General features: G+C 35.1%; 1 protein-coding gene across 2 annotated transcripts in view; it reads right to left on the minus strand.

Annotated features, from left to right (window-relative positions):
- LOC149791097 (alsin-like) overlaps window positions 1-24,025 on the minus strand; it is a 239,562-nt gene that overhangs the window by 125,339 nt on the left and 90,198 nt on the right. The window contains exons 13-16 of one of the 2 annotated variants that reach the window (XM_089973013.1): window positions 23,709-23,874; window positions 16,256-16,387; window positions 13,841-13,918; window positions 8,288-8,416 (exon numbers count right to left, since the gene is read on the minus strand). In XM_089973013.1, coding sequence (XP_089829139.1) covers window positions 8,288-8,416; window positions 13,841-13,918; window positions 16,256-16,387; window positions 23,709-23,874 — 505 coding nt within the window. The remainder of the gene's footprint in view (window positions 1-8,287; window positions 8,417-13,840; window positions 13,919-16,255; window positions 16,388-23,708; window positions 23,875-24,025) is intronic. The other variant, XM_089973014.1, reaches the window with a different exon arrangement.

Genomic DNA, 24,025 nt, shown 5'->3' on the forward strand with positions numbered 1-24,025 from the left:
AATCTAATCAGGACAAGTAATGCTATAACAATCTAATCAGGACAAGTAATGCTATAATAATCAAATCAGGACAAGTAATGCTATAATAATCTAATCAGGACAAATAATGCTATAACAATCTAATCAGGACAAGTAATGCTATAACAATCTAATCAGGACAAGTAATGCTATAACAATCTAATCAGGACAAGTAATGCTATAACAATCTAATCAGGACAAATAATGCTATAACAATCTAATCAGGACAAGTAATGCTATAACAATCTAATCAGGACAAGTAATGCTATAATAATCTAATCAGGACAAGTAATGCTATAACAATCTAATCAGGACAAGTAATGCTATAACAATCTAATCAGGACAAGTAATGCTATAACAATCTAATCAGGACAAGTAATGCTATAATAATCTAATCAGGACAAGTAATGCTATAACAATCTAATCAGGACAAATAATGCTATAACAATCTAATCAGGACAAGTAATGCTATAACAATCTAATCAGGACAAGTAATGCTATAACAATCTAATCAGGACAAATAATGCTATAACAATCTAATCAGGACAAGTAATGCTATAATAATCTAATCAGGACAAGTAATGCTATAACAATCTAATCAGGACAAGTAATGCTATAACAATCTAATCAGGACAAGTAATGCTATAATAATCTAATCAGGACAAATAATGCTATAATAATCTAATCAGGACAAGTAATGCTATAATAATCTAATCAGGACAAATAATGCTATAACAATCTAATCAGGACAAATAATGCTATAACAATCTAATCAGGACAAATAATGCTATAATAATCTAATCAGGACAAATAATGCTATAATAATCTAATCAGGACAAGTAATGCTATAATAATCTAATCAGGACAAGTAATGCTATAATAATCTAATCAGGACAAATAATGCTATAACAATCTAATCAGGACAAGTAATGCTATAACAATCTAATCAGGACGAATAATGCTATAACAATCTAATCAGGACAAGTAATGCTATAACAATCTAATCAGGACAAATAATGCTATAATAATCTAATCAGGACAAATAATGCTATAACAATCTAATCAGGACAAGTAATGCTATAACAATCTAATCAGGACAAGTAATGCTATAACAATCTAATCAGGACAAATAATGCTATAACAATCTAATCCGGACAAGTAATGCTATAACAATCTAATCAGGACAAATAATGCTATAACAATCTAATCAGGAGAAGTAATGCTATAATAATCTAATCAGGACAAGTAATGCTATAACAATCTAATCAGGACAAATAATGCTATAATAATCTAATCAGGACAAGTAATGCTATAACAATCTAATCAGGACAAGTAATGCTATAATAATCTAATCAGGACAAATAATGCTATAACAATCTAATCAGGACAAGTAATGCTATAACAATCTAATCCGGACAAGTAATGCTATAACAATCTAATCAGGACAAATAATGCTATAACAATCTAATCAGGAGAAGTAATGCTATAATAATCTAATCAGGACAAGTAATGCTATAACAATCTAATCAGGACAAATAATGCTATAATAATCTAATCAGGACAAGTAATGCTATAACAATCTAATCAGGACAAGTAATGCTATAATAATCTAATCAGGACAAATAATGCTATAACAATCTAATCAGGACAAGTAATGCTATAACAATCTAATCAGGACAAGTAATGCTATAACAATCTAATCAGGACAAATAATGCTATAACAATCTAATCAGGACAAGTAATGCTATAACAATCTAATCAGGACAAGTAATGCTATAATAATCTAATCAGGACAAATAATGCTATAATAATCTAATCAGGACAAATAATGCTATAACAATCTAATCAGGACAAGTAATGCTATAACAATCTAATCAGGACAAGTAATGCTATAATAATCTAATCAGGACAAATAATGCTATAACAATCTAATCAGGACAAGTAATGCTATAACAATCTAATCAGGACAAATAATGCTATAACAATCTAATCAGGACAAATAATGCTATAACAATCTAATCAGGACAAATAATGCTATAACAATCTAATCAGGACAAGTAATGCTATAACAATCTAATCAGGACAAGTAATGCTATAATAATCTAATCAGGACAAATAATGCTATAACAATCTAATCAGGACAAATAATGCTATAACAATCTAATCAGGACAAGTAATGCTATAACAATCTAATCAGGACAAGTAATGCTATAACAATCTAATCAGGACAAGTAATGCTATAACAATCTAATCAGGACAAATAATGCTATAATAATCTAATCAGGACAAATAATGCTATAACAATCTAATCAGGACAAGTAATGCTATAACAATCTAATCAGGACAAGTAATGCTATAACAATCTAATCAGGACAAATAATGCTTTAACAATCTAATCAGGACAAGTAATGCTATAACAATCTAATCAGGACAAGTAATGCTATAACAATCTAATCAGGACAAGTAATGCTATAACAATCTAATCAGGACAAGTAATGCTATAACAATCTAATCAGGACAAGTAATGCTATAACAATCTAATCAGGACAAATAATGCTATAACAATCTAATCAGGACAAGTAATGCTATAATAATCTAATCAGGACAAGTAATGCTATAACAATCTAATCAGGACAAATAATGCTATAACAATCTAATCAGGACAAATAATGCTATAATAATCTAATCAGGACAAGTAATGCTATAACAATCTAATCAGGACAAGTAATGCTATAACAATCTAATCAGGACAAATAATGCTATAATAATCTAATCAGGACAAATAATGCTATAATAATCTAATCAGGACAAATAATGCTATAACAATCTAATCAGGACAAGTAATGTTATAACAATCTAATCAGGACAAGTAATGCTATAACAATCTAATCAGGACAAGTAATGCTATAACAATCTAATCAGGACAAATAATGCTATAACAATCTAATCAGGACAAATAATGCTATAACAATCTAATCAGGACAAATAATGCTATAACAATCTAATCAGGACAAATAATGCTATAATAATCTAATCAGGACAAATAATGCTATAACAATCTAATCAGGACAAGTAATGCTATAACAATCTAATCAGGACAAGTAATGCTATAACAATCTAATCAGGACAAATAATGCTATAACAATCTAATCAGGACAAGTAATGCTATAACAATCTAATCAGGACAAGTAATGCTATAACAATCTAATCAGGACAAGTAATGCTATAATAATCTAATCAGGACAAGTAATGCTATAACAATCTAATCAGGACAAATAATGCTATAATAATCTAATCAGGACAAATAATGCTATAACAATCTAATCAGGACAAGTAATGCTATAACAATCTAATCAGGACAAGTAATGCTATAACAATCTAATCAGGACAAGTAATGCTATAATAATCTAATCAGGACAAATAATGCTATAATAATCTAATCAGGACAAATAATGCTATAATAATCTAATCAGGACAAATAATGCTATAACAATCTAATCAGGACAAGTAATGCTATAACAATCTAATCAGGACAAGTAATGCTATAATAATCTAATCAGGACAAATAATGCTATAACAATCTAATCAGGACAAATAATGCTATAATAATCTAATCAGGACAAGTAATGCTATAACAATCTAATCAGGACAAGTAATGCTATAACAATCTAATCAGGACAAATAATGCTATAACAATCTAATCAGGACAAGTAATGCTATAACAATCTAATCAGGACAAGTAATGCTATAACAATCTAATCAGGACAAGTAATGCTATAATAATCTAATCAGGACAAATAATGCTATAATAATCTAATCAGGACAAATAATGCTATAACAATCTAATCAGGACAAATAATGCTATAATAATCTAATCAGGACAAGTAATGCTATAACAATCTAATCAGGACAAATAATGCTATAACAATCTAATCAGGACAAGTAATGCTATAACAATCTAATCAGGACAAGTAATGCTATAACAATCTAATCAGGACAAATAATGCTATAATAATCTAATCAGGACAAATAATGCTATAACAATCTAATCAGGACAAATAATGCTATAATAATCTAATCAGGACAAGTAATGCTATAACAATCTAATCAGGACAAATAATGCTATAACAATCTAATCAGGACAAGTAATGCTATAACAATCTAATCAGGACAAGTAATGCTATAACAATCTAATCAGGACAAATAATGCTATAACAATCTAATCAGGACAAATAATGCTATAACAATCTAATCAGGACAAGTAATGCTATAACAATCTAATCAGGACAAGTAATGCTATAACAATCTAATCAGGACAAGTAATGCTATAATAATCTAATCAGGACAAATAATGCTATAACAATCTAATCAGGACAAATAATGCTATAACAATCTAATCAGGACAAGTAATGCTATAACAATCTAATCAGGACAAATAATGCTATAACAATCTAATCAGGACAAATAATGCTATAACAATCTAATCAGGACAAGTAATGCTATAACAATCTAATCAGGACAAGTAATGCTATAACAATCTAATCAGGACAAATAATGCTATAACAATCTAATCAGGACAAATAATGCTATAACAATCTAATCAGGACAAGTAATGCTATAACAATCTAATCAGGACAAGTAATGCTATAACAATCTAATCAGGACAAGTAATGCTATAATAATCTAATCAGGACAAATAATGCTATAACAATCTAATCAGGACAAGTAATGCTATAACAATCTAATCAGGACAAGTAATGCTATAACAATCTAATCAGGACAAATAATGCTATAACAATCTAATCAGGACAAATAATGCTATAACAATCTAATCAGGACAAGTAATGCTATAACAATCTAATCAGGACAAATAATGCTATAATAATCTAATCAGGACAAATAATGCTATAACAATCTAATCAGGACAAGTAATGCTATAACAATCTAATCAGGACAAGTAATGCTATAACAATCTAATCAGGACAAGTAATGCTATAACAATCTAATCAGGACAAGTAATGCTATAACAATCTAATCAGGACAAGTAATGCTATAACAATCTAATCAGGACAAATAATGCTATAACAATCTAATCAGGACAAGTAATGCTATAATAATCTAATCAGGACAAATAATGCTATAACAATCTAATCAGGACAAATAATGCTATAATAATCTAATCAGGACAAGTAATGCTATAACAATCTAATCAGGACAAGTAATGCTATAACAATCTAATCAGGACAAGTAATGCTATAACAATCTAATCAGGACAAGTAATGCTATAACAATCTAATCAGGACAAATAATGCTATAACAATCTAATCAGGACAAATAATGCTATAACAATCTAATCAGGACAAATAATGCTATAACAATCTAATCAGGACAAGTAATGCTATAACAATCTAATCAGGACAAATAATGCTATAACAATCTAATCAGGACAAGTAATGCTATAACAATCTAATCAGGACAAGTAATGCTATAATAATCTAATCAGGACAAATAATGCTATAACAATCTAATCAGGACAAGTAATGCTATAACAATCTAATCAGGACAAATAATGCTATAACAATCTAATCAGGACAAGTAATGCTATAACAATCTAATCAGGACAAATAATGCTATAACAATCTAATCAGGACAAGTAATGCTATAATAATCTAATCAGGACAAATAATGCTATAACAATCTAATCAGGACAAATAATGCTATAATAATCTAATCAGGACAAATAATGCTATAACAATCTAATCAGGACAAATAATGCTATAACAATCTAATCAGGACAAGTAATGCTATAACAATCTAATCAGGACAAGTAATGCTATAACAATCTAATCAGGACAAGTAATGCTATAACAATCTAATCAGGACAAGTAATGCTATAACAATCTAATCAGGACAAATAATGCTATAACAATCTAATCAGGACAAATAATGCTATAACAATCTAATCAGGACAAATAATGCTATAACAATCTAATCAGGACAAGTAATGCTATAACAATCTAATCAGGACAAATAATGCTATAATAATCTAATCAGGACAAGTAATGCTATAACAATCTAATCAGGACAAGTAATGCTATAATAATCTAATCAGGACAAGTAATGCTATAACAATCTAATCAGGACAAATAATGCTATAATAATCTAATCAGGACAAGTAATGCTATAACAATCTAATCAGGACAAATAATGCTATAATAATCTAATCAGGACAAATAATGCTATAATAATCTAATCAGGACAAGTAATGCTATAACAATCTAATCAGGACAAATAATGCTATAACAATCTAATCAGGACAAGTAATGCTATAACAATCTAATCAGGACAAGTAATGCTATAACAATCTAATCAGGACAAATAATGCTATAATAATCTAATCAGGACAAATAATGCTATAACAATCTAATCAGGACAAATAATGCTATAACAATCTAATCAGGACAAGTAATGCTATAACAATCTAATCAGGACAAATAATGCTATAACAATCTAATCAGGACAAGTAATGCTATAACAATCTAATCAGGACAAGTAATGCTATAACAATCTAATCAGGACAAATAATGCTATAACAATCTAATCAGGACAAGTAATGCTATAACAATCTAATCAGGACAAATAATGCTATAATAATCTAATCAGGACAAGTAATGCTATAACAATCTAATCAGGACAAATAATGCTATAACAATCTAATCAGGACAAGTAATGCTATAACAATCTAATCAGGACAAGTAATGCTATAATAATCTAATCAGGACAAATAATGCTATAACAATCTAATCAGGACAAGTAATGCTATAACAATCTAATCAGGACAAGTAATGCTATAACAATCTAATCAGGACAAGTAATGCTATAACAATCTAATCAGGACAAGTAATGCTATAACAATCTAATCAGGACAAGTAATGCTATAACAATCTAATCAGGACAAGTAATGCTATAACAATCTAATCAGGACAAGTAATGCTATAACAATCTAATCAGGACAAATAATGCTATAACAATCTAATCAGGACAAATAATGCTATAACAATCTAATCAGGACAAATAATGCTATAATAATCTAATCAGGACAAATAATGCTATAACAATCTAATCAGGACAAATAATGCTATAACAATCTAATCAGGACAAATAATGCTATAACAATCTAATCAGGACAAGTAATGCTATAACAATCTAATCAGGACAAATAATGCTATAACAATCTAATCAGGACAAGTAATGCTATAACAATCTAATCAGGACAAATAATGCTATAACAATCTAATCAGGACAAGTAATGCTATAACAATCTAATCAGGACAAATAATGCTATAACAATCTAATCAGGACAAGTAATGCTATAACAATCTAATCAGGACAAGTAATGCTATAACAATCTAATCAGGACAAATAATGCTATAATAATCTAATCAGGACAAGTAATGCTATAACAATCTAATCAGGACAAGTAATGCTATAATAATCTAATCAGGACAAGTAATGCTATAACAATCTAATCAGGACAAATAATGCTATAACAATCTAATCAGGACAAATAATGCTATAACAATCTAATCAGGACAAATAATGCTATAATAATCTAATCAGGACAAATAATGCTATAATAATCTAATCAGGACAAGTAATGCTATAACAATCTAATCAGGACAAATAATGCTATAACAATCTAATCAGGACAAGTAATGCTATAACAATCTAATCAGGACAAGTAATGCTATAACAATCTAATCAGGACAAATAATGCTATAACAATCTAATCAGGACAAATAATGCTATAACAATCTAATCAGGACAAGTAATGCTATAACAATCTAATCAGGACAAATAATGCTATAACAATCTAATCAGGACAAATAATGCTATAATAATCTAATCAGGACAAATAATGCTATAATAATCTAATCAGGACAAATAATGCTATAACAATCTAATCAGGACAAATAATGCTAACAAGATTTTCAAGATAATCACCTTGGCAGCCATACTGGATTTTGGAGAAGTAGTTGTAACAAACTTGTGCTAATGGACACATCAAAAAGGACAAAACGCCATCCCATAAGCTCTCCTGACAATTCAAACAAGGAAAAAACAGTAAGAAGTGTTTGACTTGGTAGTGTACAAAGAGGAAAAAGCAGTAAGAAGTGTCTGACCTGGTAGTGTACAAAGAGGAAAAAGCAGTAAGAAGTGTCTGACCTGGTAGTGTACAAAGAGGAAAAAGCAGTAAGAAGTGTCTGACCTGGTAGTGTACAAAGAGGTCCGTGAAGAGATAAAAGACATGAGTGGAAAATCTCCCACCACTCTGCAGGGTCAACGGATGTGTCTTACTTTCTCGCAGCAGACGACGTGTTGCTGTCTGAAGGTTTTCCTGGGAAAAATAGAGAATGAACATGAATATAATATATAACATGATGTAAAACCTTCCACCAAGCTGGCCATGGCCTGTAAGTCAAGCCCAACCTCAAGCGGCTTATGGCCTGTAAGTCAAGCCCAACCCCAAGTGGCCTATGGCATTCATGTCAAGCCTACCCCAAGCTTGCCATGGTCAGCATGTAAAACCTTCCACCAAGCTGGCCATGGCCTGTAAGTCAAGCCCAACCTCAAGTGGCTTATGGCCTGTAAGTCAAGCCCAACCACAAGTGGCTTATGGCATTCATGTCAAGCGTACCCCAAGCTTGCCATGGTCAGCATGTAAAACCTTCCACCAAGCTGGCCATGGCCTGTAAGTCAAGCCCAACCCCAAGTGGCTTATGGCCTGTAAGTCAAGCCCAACCCCAAGTGGCTTAAGGCCTGTAAGTCAAGCCCAACCCCAATTGGCCTATGGCCTGTAAGTCAAGCCCAACCCCAAGTGGCCTATGGCCTGTAAGTCAAGCCCAACCCCAAGTGGCCTATGGCATTCATGTCAAGCCCACCCCAAGCTTGCCATGGTCAGCATGTAAAACCCTCCACCAAGCTGGCCATGGACTGCAGGTCAAGCTCAACTCCAAGTGGCTTAGGGCCTGTAAGTCAAGCCCAACCCCAAGTGGCCTATGGCATTCATCTCAAGCCCACCCCAAGCTTGCCATGGTCAGCATGTAAAACCCTCCACCATGCTGGCCATGGACTGCAGGTCAAGCCCACCACAAAACTGAACATGGCCTGCATGTCAAACCCATCTCAAGCGTTTGGCAAAATTGATGATGTACATATCAAGATGTATTACCAAGTAATATGACTCTGTGACCAACTGTACTTGAAAAACAAACAACATTACTGATTATGTTTATTTAAAAAAACTTTAACATCGATTTTAATCTAGTTGGTGGACAAACAGAAACATATACTAAGTTTAATCTATGGTATGACAGATCAACACGTCAAATACATATATCAGTACTATGCTGAGCTTCTGCCTAGATGGACACCACAATAAAACTTACCTCATGCAAATCCTGAAATACTTCTACACCTCTTTTAAATGCAAATGTAATGGTTAAGAACAGATGAATGGTAAAATGAACTACACAAATGATCAATGAGCATGGAAACAAATGGTGAACAAAACAAAAATAAATGTATGTACAACACAGCAAAGCACAAATTTTAATGCTAAACAAACAATCATAAAAGCTGAACATTGAACCATAAATGATAAACCCAATATATAGTCATATTTAATTAGCATGACTGATAACTTTGCATAGCGATGTGGTTTTTGGTGTGCAGTGCTTATAAAAATTAAAGATTTGTTTACTGAGTGGTTTTAATTGACAATGGAATATAACCAGGATAGCAGTGCCCTTGTATATGTAGAACAATGGAATATAGTTGCAGTACCCATGTACATGAGGAACAATGGAATATACCCTGTCACTGAAATAACAGTGCCCAAGTATATGAGGAAAAAGGGAATATACTCTGTCACTGAAATAACAGTGCCTATGTATATGAGGAACAATGAAACATACACTGTCACTGAAATAACAGTGCCCATGTATAAGAGAAACAAGGAAATATACCCTGTTACTGAAATAATAGTGCCCATATACATGAGGAACATTGGAATATACCCTGTCACTGAAATAACAGTGCTCATATACATGAGGAACAATGGAATATAACCTGTCAATGAAATAGCTGTGTCAGTGTACAATTAAACATAAACATGTCACTGAAATAGCAGTACTTCTGTACAAGAAAACTATAATACATAAAAGTGTTACTGATTATAGCTGTACCTTTGTACAAGAGAACTATAATACCTAAACATGTCACTGATTATAGCTGTACCTTTGTACAAGAGAACTATAATACCTAAACACGTCACTGATTATAGCTGTACCTTTGTACAAGAGAACTATAATACCTAAACATGTCACTGATTATAGCTGTACCTTTGTACAAGAGAACTATAATACCTAAACATGTCACTGATTATAGCTGTACCTTTGTACAAGAGAACTATAATACCTAAACATGTCACTGATTATAGCTGTACCTTTGTACAAGAGAACTATAATACCTAAATATGTCACTGATTATAGCTGTACCTTTGTACAAGAGAACTATAATACCTAAACATGTCACTGATATAGCTGTACCTTTGTACAAGAGAACTATAATACCTAAACATGTCACTGATTATAGCTGTACTTTTGTACAAGAGAACTATAATACCTAAACATGTCACTGATATAGCAGTGCAATTGTGCATGAGTAAAAATGGAATATAACCTTTCACTGTCACAGTGCCCGTGAACATGAGGCAAAATGGAACATAACCTTTCACTATCACAGAGGGGCCCTGAGTGGCCAAGTGGTCTAAAGCGCTCTCCATTACGGATCACTGCCATCTCACCTCTGTCTGTGTAGGTTCGAGTCTCAGATTCAGCCAATGTGGGTATGTGAGAAAGCATGCCAGTAGCTTCTCGTGGGTCGGTGGTTCTTTCCAGGGTTTTCCCAGGTTCTTACTCCACCATTAATACTGGCCGCCATGTATAGCCTATCATGTGCTGAAAAATGGCGTTAAACCCTACAACAACAACAACACTATCACAGAACTGCTCCAGTGGCCTAGTGGTTAGAGCGTCCACCTCCATTGCGCAAGGTCTCGGGTTCGATCTCCAGCCAAGTCATACCAAAGACTTACAAAAATGATACTAACAGCTGCCTCGCTTGGCACTCAGCATTAAGAGGTTAGTGTTAGGACTCATTGGCCTGGTGTCAGGATAAGTGACTGGGTGGGACATCATGCTACATGTCTGCGGCATGATGCCCCAGTGCTAGACGTCACCATAAACTGCCACACTGCAGACATTGTAGCAATATGACTAAAAGGTTTTTAAAGTTACATTGAAAATCCAAATCACACACACACACACACACACTCACTATCACAGTGCTCTGGTACACAAGGACGATCATAATAATGATGCAACTTAGCAATGAAGAGTTCAATTGCCATGTTACCTCCATTTTCAATATAACAACATTGAAACAGCAATGATATTGTACACAAAGATCACAATAATTATGTACTAAAACAATGAAGATTACAACTGCCATTAAACCTGTCTCTCTCTCCAATGCTAAAAAACAACACCATAATAGCTATGCCATGAAACCTTTATATCTCTCTCTCTCTCTCCACTACCAATATAACATACTATAATAGTTAGGCCATGTCAACTCTCTCTCCCCCCCCCCACTGCCAACAGCTATGCCATATAACCTCTCTTTCTCCACTGCCACCATACCATAACAATTATGTCATGCAACCTCTCTCTCTCCACTGCCACCATACCATAACAATTATGTCATGCAACCTCTCTCTCTCCACTGCCACCATACCATAACAATTATGTCATGCAACCTCTCTCTCTCCACTGCCACCATACCATAACAATTATGTAATGCAACCTCTCTCTCTCCAATGCCACCATACCATAACAATTATGTCATGCAACCTCTCTCTCTCCAATGCCACCATACCATAACAATTATGTCATGCAACCTCTCCCTCTCCACTGTCACCATACCATAACAATTATGTCATGCAACCTCTCTCTCTCTCCAATGCCACCATACCATAACAATTATGTCATGCAACCTCTCTCTCTCCATTGCCACCATACCATAACAATTATGTCATGCAACCTCTCTCTCTCCACTGCCACCATACCATAACAATTATGTCATGCAACCTCTCTCTCTCCAATGCCACCATACCATAACAATTATGTCATGCAACGTCCCTCTCTCCACTGCCACCATACCATAACAATTATGTCATGCAACGTCCCTCTCTCCAATGCCACCATACCATAACAATTATGTCATGCAACGTCCCTCTCTCCAATGCCAACATACCATAACAATTATGTCATGCAACGTCCCTCTCTCCAATGCCAACATACCATGTCAGCTGTGCCATATAACTTCTCTCTCTCCACTGTCAACATAAAATAATAACTGTGCCATATAACCCCCCCTCTCTCTCTCCACTACCACCATAAATTGTTCAGCTTAATGCATGACTGTAATATTAAATCATTACACGTTTAAGCTCCTCTACATCACCCCAACCACGTTCCCCATCATCTTACCTACTGAAGTTAACTCCATGATATATTCAAATTTCATGGTCTTTTTTCATGATTGAAACTTTAATATAGCCATGGAATTACCAATATGCTTGAAATATGACATAATCCTTTATATTATCAGAATGCAATCTGTTGCATCAGTACAATCACTGCTATCTCACCTCTGTCTGCGTGGGTTCGAGTCTCGGTCTCAGCCAATGTGGATATGTGAGAAAGCTTGCCGGTAGCTTCTTGTGGGTCGGTGGTTCTTTCCAGGGTTTTCCCGGGTTCTTCCTCCACCATTAATACTGGCCGCCATGAATAGCCTATCTTGTGCTGAAAAATTGCGTTAAACTGCCTAACAATAACAACAACAGCATAAGTACACATTTCATATCAGATATGAACATGGAACAGTGCACATATTGTACAGTACAGTGGGCCACATTATTGCAGCTGTGCACAAACTTTACAACTGAACCATTTAAACTACTGGGGTTGTGGAGTTTGTTGCTACCATCAAACTTGCTGTTCTCAGTCTCTGCCATATATTTAATACACTGTCATAATTATTATCATACATCATAATCTGAACAGGGAATATTTAACTTTTTCTTTCCAATAATTATTTATTGGGCACCACTCATTACCCGTGAGATCCAATGGTCTTCTCCTGAGCTTGATTGAGGAAGTGTGTGTGTGTGTGTATGTGTGTGTGTGCCTCTGTCTGTGTGTGTGCGTGTGTGTGTGTGTGTGAACAATTTGGCTGTAACCTGTGGTTTAAAATAATGCAGGTCAGAAAGTGAAGTAAATGAAAAATATTCAATAGTTGATAACAGCGCCTGAAAGGAAATATAAAAATAAAATTTACAATAAAATGATCAACAAGAAGGGGTATGCAGAGCGAAAGCTGAAATGAAAACACTAGCGTGAAAGGACTGGATGTGCACAGGTGCGAATTTAAGATATATACAGTGAACAAACAGGTTTTGCAAGATACTGAATGCATTTTATATTTAATGAAAATCAAATTTGAAATTTTTTAGAAACAGCAAACAAAAGCCATAGGATCTCATATTCAGGTCAATATGTTTGCAATTCATTGCTAAATTATCTTTTTTCAGTTACAAGAGAAATGTTTATGGGGAGGGAAGGAAATACTGGGAAGCAAGATTTTTAAAGCAGCAGCAATTTAAGCAATGTTATTTGATCTAGAAAACAAACTGCACCTTTGGATTATCCAGCTGTGTGTCTGTGGTAGTGACAAAAGTCTGTGTACTGTGGAAATACCCATATATGTAGTCAGCCTGGAAATATATTGTCAAGCATTCGCGATTTTATTATCTGTGTCAAATAAAATAAAACAAAATGGAATTTCAGTTTCTTAGCAAGAGAGAATGAAGCCCCATGATCTCCATGATTTTTATGCACCATTGCAGAATACATTATCTTGCACATAATTTTGCTATATATTCAGGTAACAGCTTCTTTACAAACTGAACTGTTTTGAGAATGAATTACTTAATTGATTTATTACAATTAGGGGCTAGTAATCATTGGCTGAGATATATAATTAGTTATTTTAGGCCAAACAGGTTACATATTGTCAGTGACACCCTTCCCCTAAGGAGTCCTAAAATCAACACTACTGTATTAGAATAGAAAACATACTGTATCAAAATTCATACTGCACTAGAACTTGGGTTGTCTGCAATGTTGTGTGTTAGTCAAACCGTGGAATATGTGCTATTGTTGATACAGTATCCATCTGTGTCAAAAGGGAATTAAAGGATCAGCATGTGGTTGCATTTCAAGTATGAATATGTATTGATTTGTCTATATGTTACATAGACAGGAAATACATTATTTATTTCCTTCTTGGAGAGCTGGATCTGAGGAAAAGGAGAGTTTATTACCAAACATTAATGTCACTGGGGAATGTACCTAAAGGAAAAACAGTTATTACTTCTCAGTTCTAATAAGGAAATATAGGATATATGATAATAAAGTACCAAGCAACTACAAAAAAAATCCAAGTCACTCTCTCAAACACGCATACATAAATATTTTACACCATGTCACCATGTTGTTTACAGTGACTTCACATGTTATTATCTTGCTTGCATTAGCATTCTGAGTCACAGGTATCATTTGGTGATGGCGGTGGGTCTTTAAAAGCAGCAGCTGTGCAAACAAAGTATCAAATATGTGCTAACATTTTGACTTGGAGATAGCTAAACATACCATTGTCAGGTGAGATAGCTTGGCGATGTTTTTACTGGGGGACAGCTATACAAACCAAGGTCAGGTAAGACAGCTTGGCAATGTTTTGAATGCGTGACAGCTAAACATACTAATGCCAAGTAAAACTGTTTGGCAAAGTTTTGAATTGGGGTTAGCTAAACATACCATTGTCAGGTGAGACAGCTTGGCAATATTTTAAACAAGGGATAGCTACACATACTAATGTCAGGTGAGTCTGATTGGCAACTGATATATTAAAAACCAAGCAACAATCATGTGGATCTGTCAGTTTGTTATTCAAATACATCGAGATACATTTGCTATGTGTAACTCTTGTATAATAATTAAATTGTCAACTTAATAAAAGTACATAGTTTTCATTTCTAAAATCAGTTCTAACCCAGTTTGTCATCCATGCATTCTCTCAAATTCCCACAAGCATACAAAAAAGATATTCACTGCAAATAAATACACAAACACAGCATGCATATAACTTTGTTTTTTTTATAAATAGTTGACAATAGTTCAAGACACAATCAGTGAATCTGATGTGATGCAAAGTCCTGAATGTGAGCCACACAAGAATGAGATATCAGCAGATCTGATGACGTGCAAAGCTCTGAGTGAGCCTCTCAAGCATGAGATATCAGCGGATCTGATGAGATGCAAAGATCCGAGTGTGAGTCATTCAAGTATGAGATATCAGTGGATCTGATGAGATGCAAAGCTCTGAGTGAGCCACTCAAGTATGAGATATCAATAGATCTGATGCAATGCAAAGCTCCATACATGAGTCACTCAAGTATGAGATATCAGTGGATCTGATGAGATCCAAAGCTTTGAGTGAGCCACTCATGTATGAGATATCAGTAGATCTGATGCATTGCAAATACATTTTACAGTGTAAAATTTTTTTCAGTAGGTGAATAGGTGCAACATAATGTGTCTAGATATTTTGTCTTCAGTGACAAAGCAGTGTCAAACACAAGTAAAGCTCAAGCAAGATATATTTACAAACACAAGATGGTATGATACTATTTTATTCATAACAAGTTGTACTATTTTCATTCTTAGAAACAATAAAATCAGAAACTTTCATTTGCTGACAGAATAAGACTCACAACACAGTTACTATTTCAATCAGGCTACAGTGAGGATAATGTTCTCCTGCACTATCGAATATTCATTCCTTTGGTTTGTATGTAATCAACCTATTCTCTGTTGGCATGAAACATGACTTAATGTATTTATTACTGCAGAGTTACATCCCTTGTGCCACAATTAGAAAAATATCAGATTTGATAAATGAAATCTTTTTAAAAGAAAATCATGATGTGTAATAAAATACTTTAGATTTAATCCATTCTCAGATTTGTGTATTTGAAACAAGATTCACTTACTGTGAATTTAGAAGGGCATGTTTCCCAGAAACATCTTGTGCTGTCAGCAATTCCCAACTCAGTGTTGGATATGCGATCTAGGTGTTCCCAGTTTAATGCCAGACATGAAAGCAAATCATTTTCTTTGGAATCCTGGAAAAGAGATGTAAAAATTATTTTTCAATTTTTATATTCTGATTTTTCTAACTTTGCAGATATTAAAAGTGGCAAGGGCCATATTCAACAACATAGTCTGATCACCTCTACATGGCAAGGTATAGCTTAAAAAGAAAGAAGAAAAACTAATTTTGTTCATTCTGAGACACTGCACAATTCGTTGATGCATGTAGAGAAAATAGTTACCGATGTAGTCTATATCCATTAATATTCAAAAGTACATGTTTTTACAAATTATAAATCAAATGGGACACTTGTTCTTCTGAATAAATAAATAGAACATTTTGCACTGACAAAATCATTTTTCAATACATAATGTCCAGTGTAAATTTTATGTGGTGTCACATACTATGACTATGGTTAGGGTAGATGATAAAAGTTCATATCTAAAGTGTCAATTTCACTACTAAGCATTCCAGGTGTTGGATGTTCATGTTATGGGATGTTCACTGGAACTTTAAAATCCAGATTTACCGACGGGATGATCACTGGATGCAGAGATTTACTGCCATGGATTTGTGACTGGATATTTGCATTATTTGATTTAGAACAATAGACTACAGAAGAAATAGACAAATTTTGTTTAAAGTCTAAATTGCATCATATAATTGATTGATTGATTGATTTATTTATTTTTAACGGCGCATCGGCACTGTTAGGCTATTTAGCGCCAAACAAAGTGTTATTTCTATAATCTTTTAAAACGTATAAAAGGTCCTATATCGACCAGCGATATAAAAGAACAAATGGTAGAAATGAAATAACGGTAAGATGATAACGGTGCAAAATAAAGCTTCCCGATCAACGGGAGATGTAAAAATGATGAATAGTTATTAAAATGGGACGGTATATGTATATTGCATAAAACTGCACAAGGTGATAGCATAAAAGTCAGAGTTTAGGGTAAATATTTATGGCTTTCAGGAACTCTATAATACGAGTGATGTTTATACTATCAAAAAGTTCTTTCAGGTCATGCACAATGTAATAACGATCGCGCGTAGGTTGTAGGTCAAAGCACTCTATCATAAAGTGCCTGACAGTGAATGGTTCATTGCAAGAAACGCACTCTGGAGGGTCTTCACCTTTTAGTATGTGGGTGTGGGTGATATAAGTATGACCAATTCGGATTCTTGCAATGACTATCTCCTCCCTACGAATGGTTCTGTAGGAAGGAGTCCATTCTCCTAGAGTTGGTTTGATGGCATGAAGTTTGTTATTTACAGCATCATTCCATGATGCCTGCCACTTCTGACGAAAGAACTTTCTGATACAAGGTTTAAAATCAGTATATGGTATTTTAAAATCAGATGGTTCTTGAGAAAGGGCCATTTTAGCAGCGCGATCTGCTTTTTCGTTACCTTTAATGCCAATGTGGCTAGGTAACCAACAGTATATTATATTGTGGGAGATACTCAGCTCGGTATTTTTTACGAGTATGTTTTTTAATAATGGGTTCTCCAGTTTTCTGTTGTGTAGTGACTGGAGTACTGATAGCGAGTCGGAGAAGATGATACTGTTTAAAATGTGTTTCTTTTCTATATGTTGCAGAGCAAGGTCTATTGCTCTGATTTCGGCTGTAAAAATTGATGCTCCGTTTGGTAAACGAACTTGCGTTGTGTGATTTCCACAAACAAAGGCTGCAGCAGCCTTTTCCTCATCCTTTGATCCGTCAGTGTAAATTCTGGTGTAGTTTTTAAATTCGGTGAGGAGTTCATGGTAAGAGTTGTGGAAGACAGAAGGGTTTGTTTCGGATTTTTTGCCATCGTGTAGCGTGAAAAGAACTTTTGTTTGTTTAATTAGCCAGGGTGGTATTTCAGAGATGGACGTTTTCTGAATTTTAGAAAGATCTATATTTGTAGTGTCAAGGCTGGATGATATTCTAATGCCAAAGGAAGGTATGACGTTTGGTTTATTTCCGTATAAAGTTTTGTATTTGGGTTGAAAAACAGCCGAAAAAGCAGGATTCAGAGGATTTGATTTTAATTTCAAAGCATACTGTGCGGAAAGCATTTGTCTGCGATGCGATAACGGTGGTTCATTCGCCTCAGCTAGAAGGCTTTCACATGGGGATGTTTTAAATGCTCCCAGAGCCAGTCTTATTCCCTGATGATGAATTGGATCAAGCATTTTAAGATATGACTTTCGGGCTGAACCATACACAACGCAACCATAGTCTAGTTTGGAGCGAATAAACGTTCTATATAAATTCAGGATGACTTTTCTATCAGCACCCCAGTCAGTGTGCGCTACTACTTTAAGTAGGTCAAGTGCTTTTAAGCATTTGGCTTTCAAGTGTTTTAGGTGTGGAATAAAAGTCAGTCTTCTGTCAAAGATAATACCCAAAAATTTTGTTTCCTCAACAACTGGAATAGGTGTTCCATCCAGCATGAGGTTCGGTTCATCGTGATGTTTTCTTAACTGACAGAAATGCATGCATACCGTTTTTGATTTCGAGAATTTGAAACCGTTTGCATTGGCCCAATTTTGAATTTTGTTTATATTTTGCTGCAGTTGTCTTTCAATTGTATGCATGTGCTTTGACCGATAACATATTAGAAAATCATCAACGTATAACGAACAATCCACACCAGGAGTCAAACACTTGGTGATGCTATTAATTTTGATGTTAAAGAGCGTCACAGATAAAATACTGCCCTGGGGCACACCCATCTCTTGCTCGTGCAGATCGGAGAGGGTAGAGCCCACTCGTACTTTGAATTCTCTGTCGGAGAGAAAGTTGGATATGAAAGAGGGCAGACGGCCTTTTAGACCTAGATCGTGCAGGTCATTTAGTATCCCGTACTTCCATGTCGTGTCATAGGCCTTTTCTAAATCAAAGAAAACCGCTACTAAGTGTTCTTTCTTGATAAATGCATCTCGAATAAATGTTTCTAGTCTAACCAGATGATCGTTGGTGCTCCGGCCATATCGAAAGCCACTTTGGAAAGGAGATATTAAATTATTAGTTTCCAAGTACCAGACAAGCCGAGAATTGATCATTCGTTCCATTGTTTTGCACACACAGCTTGTGAGTGCAATTGGTCGATAGCTGTTAGGATCTGCGCTATCTTTACCGGGTTTGGGAACTGGTATTACTGTTGCCTCTTTCCAGATTTTAGGTACATTACCAGTAATCCATAAATTGTTGAAAATTTCTAGAAGGACTGTTAATGAAGGTTCTGGGAGGTGTTTCAAAAACTGGTAATGTATTTCGTCAGGCCCAGTGGATGTATCGTGGGCCTTATTCAGAGATTCCTTCAGCTCATACATTGTAAACGGTTGATTATAACTTTCTGAGTTATTCGATGTGAATTTCAACCGTGTCTTTTCTTTGTGAGTTTTTAATCTTCTGAATGCTTCTGAGTAATTAGAGGATGAGGAATTTTTTGAGAAGCTATCAGCAAGTATGTTAACAATGTCATGTTTGGAATTGATATTCTTGTTGTTTACTTTGAGATGTCGAAAGGAATTGTATTTCCTATTTCCACTGATTTTGCGGATCGTGTCCCAAACTTTCTTTATAGAGGAACGAGAGTTTAGAGTTGAAACATATTTTTTCCATGATGTTCTTTTACTTTGTTTAATCGTGCGGCGAGCATTGGCCCGAACAATACGGTACTTAGTTAAATTTTCGGGTGTTGGACGATTATTAAAATTTTTCAGTGCTTCTCGGCGTTGTCTAATGGCCTCTTTACATTCTTTTGTGGACCATGGTTTTGAGAGTTTTTTACCGTTTGGTGAGGACTTGGGAATGGATTCTTCTGCATTGTCGATTAAAACAGAAGTAAAATATTGAAAAGGGTTATTGTCGTTTAAGACAGTATCCCTATTAAGTCTAGTTGTACAAAGTGTTTCAAATTTGGCCCAGTCGGCCTTCTTTAAATTCCAATGTGGAACTGCTTCGTCAATTGTAACGTTGGTATTGTTAAGAGAGATTGGAAAGTGATCACTGCTGTGAAGGTCATCAGCGACCTTCCATTCATAGTCCAAAAGCAGCGATGGGGTACAAATTGTCAAATCAATACACGTGTATGTACCAGTTCCTGGGTGTAAATATGTCGGTGATTTGGTATTATATAGACACAAATCGTGTCTGGAAATGAAGTCTTCTATTTTGTGACCTCTGTCACTTATGTGATTTGAACCCCATAAAATGTTATGGGCATTAAAATCACCGAGTAGAATAAAGGGTGCGGGGAGTTGTTGAACAAGGTCATCTAATTCATTTGTTACTAAATTGGTGTTTGGTGATATGTAGATAGAACAAAAGGTAATCACCCGATGCAGAGTGACGCTCACAGCAGTGGCTTGTAAATTTGTGTTTAGAGGGATGACGCTATGAGGGGCTCTGTTGTTCACAATAACAGAGACTCCTCCTGAGGCTCTGTCAACATTATGAGAGTAGTTGTTAAACAGGGAGTAGTTTTTAAGTGTGATGTTATCTATATCTTTCAAAAATGTTTCCTGAAGACATAGTACTGCAGGATCACGTTCGTTTAAGAGCAAAAGAATATCATTGTAGTTGGCTTTAAGTCCTCTACAGTTCCATTGTATGATGGTGTTCTTCATTACAAGTTTATATTGAAGATTCTGGAGCTAGGTTAGACCTTTCGCGGAGGCAATGTCTTTGGTTATTTATCTGGAGGAAGTACGGGGGTGAATTTTTTGTTGTTAGGTCTGGAGCCACCTTGAGGACATGGAGCAGATTCTTCTGCATCCATATCCTCAAAGTCTCCAAACCTATTGTGCAGTTTTATTGGGTCATCAGACCCTTTTTGCTGCCTATTTCCTGTCGACTTTTTCTTACTGTTTGGTGATTTTGATGGTGGACGATTGTTGAACGTTGTTTGCGTCGATGTTGAGTTTTTTGGGGGTTTGTAATGCGATATGTTCGAGACGGAAGGGGATTCAGGTGGGTCTGTTTGGGTTTGGGCGTCTTTCGTTGCTTTTTGATTGCTCTTTACTATGGTTGAGAAGGATGGGCCGGGGAGTGATGTTCTATTTTGTACAAGCTTCCTGGCCTCTGGATACGGGATGTTGGATGTGTATTTGATCCTTTGGATTTCCTTCTCCTGTTTCCATATATCGCAATCTTTTGAATTTGCATGGTGTTCCTTGCCGCAGTTGACGCAATGCGGAGTGGCTTTGCACTCGGATTCCCGATGAGAAGGGTCTCCACATCGTCCACATATTTGGTTTCTGGAACAGCGGTCTTCATGATGACCGTATTTTTGACATTTGTAACATCGGAGGGGATTTGGTATGTATACCTCAACCCTAACTTGTAAGAACCCAACTTTGACAACTTTAGGTACCGTTGGTCTGTTGAAGGTGAGTATAATGGTGTTGGTGTCTTGCAGATCGCTGTTTCATTTGATACGAATCCTACGAACTGCAGTGACACCTTCACTTTTCATCCCCTCTACGATGTCTTTGTCGCTGACTCCAGCCAAGTCACGGCAACGAATGACGCCTTTTGATGTATTTAGAGATGTGTGTGCAAAACAAGTCACTGGGATGTCATGAAATACTTGAATTTTTTGAATGTTCTCAGTGTGTGCTTTACGTTCGCACTCCACAAGCAGACCACCTGATTTAATCTTTTTAACGCTTTTTTGGTTTGCCGACTAATCCAAGTATAGTCTTTTCGATTATAAATGGCGATAGTGCGGCTAGGGGTTTGGTTTCATCTTTTGATTTGATGACCATGAAGCGAGGAAACGATTCCACACTACATGGTTCATCATCTGAGTCAGTTCCCGTTTTGGTACGCTTATTTTGATTTTTTTGATTTTCCATTTTGGCTTGAATAAAAATTCAGCACCCGTGCATCATATAATAAGAAACATTTTCTCGTATCAGATGCTCTACTTCATAAAAATACTTTACCTCATAAAAACGCTTTGGTTGTGAGGCTGGTTTATGTCCACATTCTTCTGTGTACAGAGGTGAGTTTATTTGCTTCTATAAGTTAACATTTAAACCATGCATGTATACTGGGCAACTTCTATGTTTATAATTTTCAGAATTTAGTATTTTCACAGTCTGGGTTAATTTTCCTACACCCTTGTAGGTTATGCAGCCACAAAACATATCATATAACACAGAATTCCCATTTCTCTGTCTGCTTATTTCTCAAGACTATCAGGAAAAATATTTCATCAGCACTCCTCCAAACAAAAACATTGTAATTTGTTTAATCACTAAATATCACCCTAGACCATTCATCTGCAAAATCATTGTTCTGCAATATTACATGGGTAATAGTAATGGCCTTAGCAATGACAGTTCTTTTGAATCCTGTACAGTGCAATCTTCTATGCACTCTTCTGGAAGAAAATTTGTATGCTGAATTATCTGTCTTCACCACATGAATCAGCAGATGCTCTGTACTTTTATCCGTCTTTCTCCTTCCCTTAGTTTGCAGCCTGTTCTCTACAAAACTTCTTTCCACACATCACTTTAAATAAAAAAATTTGAGATGATTGCCCAATTACTGATGTAAAAAAACTAATTGTGTGAATCCTTCATCTTCACGTAATTTTTTAATCAAATCTCTTCAGTCGGTGGTCAGGTGTTTGCCTATCAGGGCTGTGTTTTCCATACAACAAAATTCAGGTAAAGTATATTGTAACTGAGGTTGGCAATTAACATCACATAAACTTCAGGCAAAGGGTACTGCCAGAGGTTGGCAGTTAACATTGCATAAAATTCAGGCAATGAGTACTGTGACATTGAGACAGGCAATTAACATCACATAAAATTCAGGCAAATATTATGATGGCAAAGATGTAGGCAATTAACATTACATAAATTTCAGGCAAAGAGTATGATGACACTGAGGTAGGCAATTAAAAACATAAAAAATTCAGGCAAAGAGTACTGTGACACTGAGGTAGGCAATTTACATCATATAAAATTTACTCCATAAATTTTATCCATCTACTCTTGGCCCACTCTCATCTGCATTGTACGGTAAAGGTTGTGAGGCAAAGTTTCATGTTCAATTTCATATGCATGTCTGCATTTTGGGAACTTTAAGAGGGCATTAAATTGTATGTCTTGCAATTCAGATGCCAAAAATTAAATCTTACATTTCTAGTCCAAACATTAAGTCTTACATTTCTAATCCTAAAATTAAGTTGTACCTGTGTCTTGATAGCCATATGCCATATGTTAAGTTCTAAAACTGTGCAAAAAAAGGGTAAAGCCATCATTCAAGTTTTGAACAGTATATAAATGGTCATACACTGCTCTAACAAACTTCAACAAACAAAGACAACTGTAAACTTACCTTGGGATACAAATCCGCAAATCCTGCAAGTAGCTTGGCATATTCAGACATCTTGACAAGAGGAAACTGTAAAGTTTCTTTAAATATCACAGCATAATTGGGCGAATCAAGCTTATCCTTTCTCAACAGTATTCGAAAGGACTGCTGCATTTTTTCAAAGGTGGAACTGAAAATGTAAAGAAATTAATATTGTGAAGATCTAATTTACCTAAGGAGACTGTGTGATCCTGCCTATCTATGCATATGTCAGGGGACTGTGTGATCCAGTATATCTATGCATATGTCAAGGGACTGTGTGATCCAGCCAATCTATGCAT

This window comes from Sinohyriopsis cumingii, chromosome 10, assembly GCF_028554795.1.
Source record: "Sinohyriopsis cumingii isolate HCF-2022 chromosome 10, ASM2855479v2, whole genome shotgun sequence".
NCBI lineage: Eukaryota > Metazoa > Mollusca > Bivalvia > Unionida > Unionidae > Sinohyriopsis > Sinohyriopsis cumingii.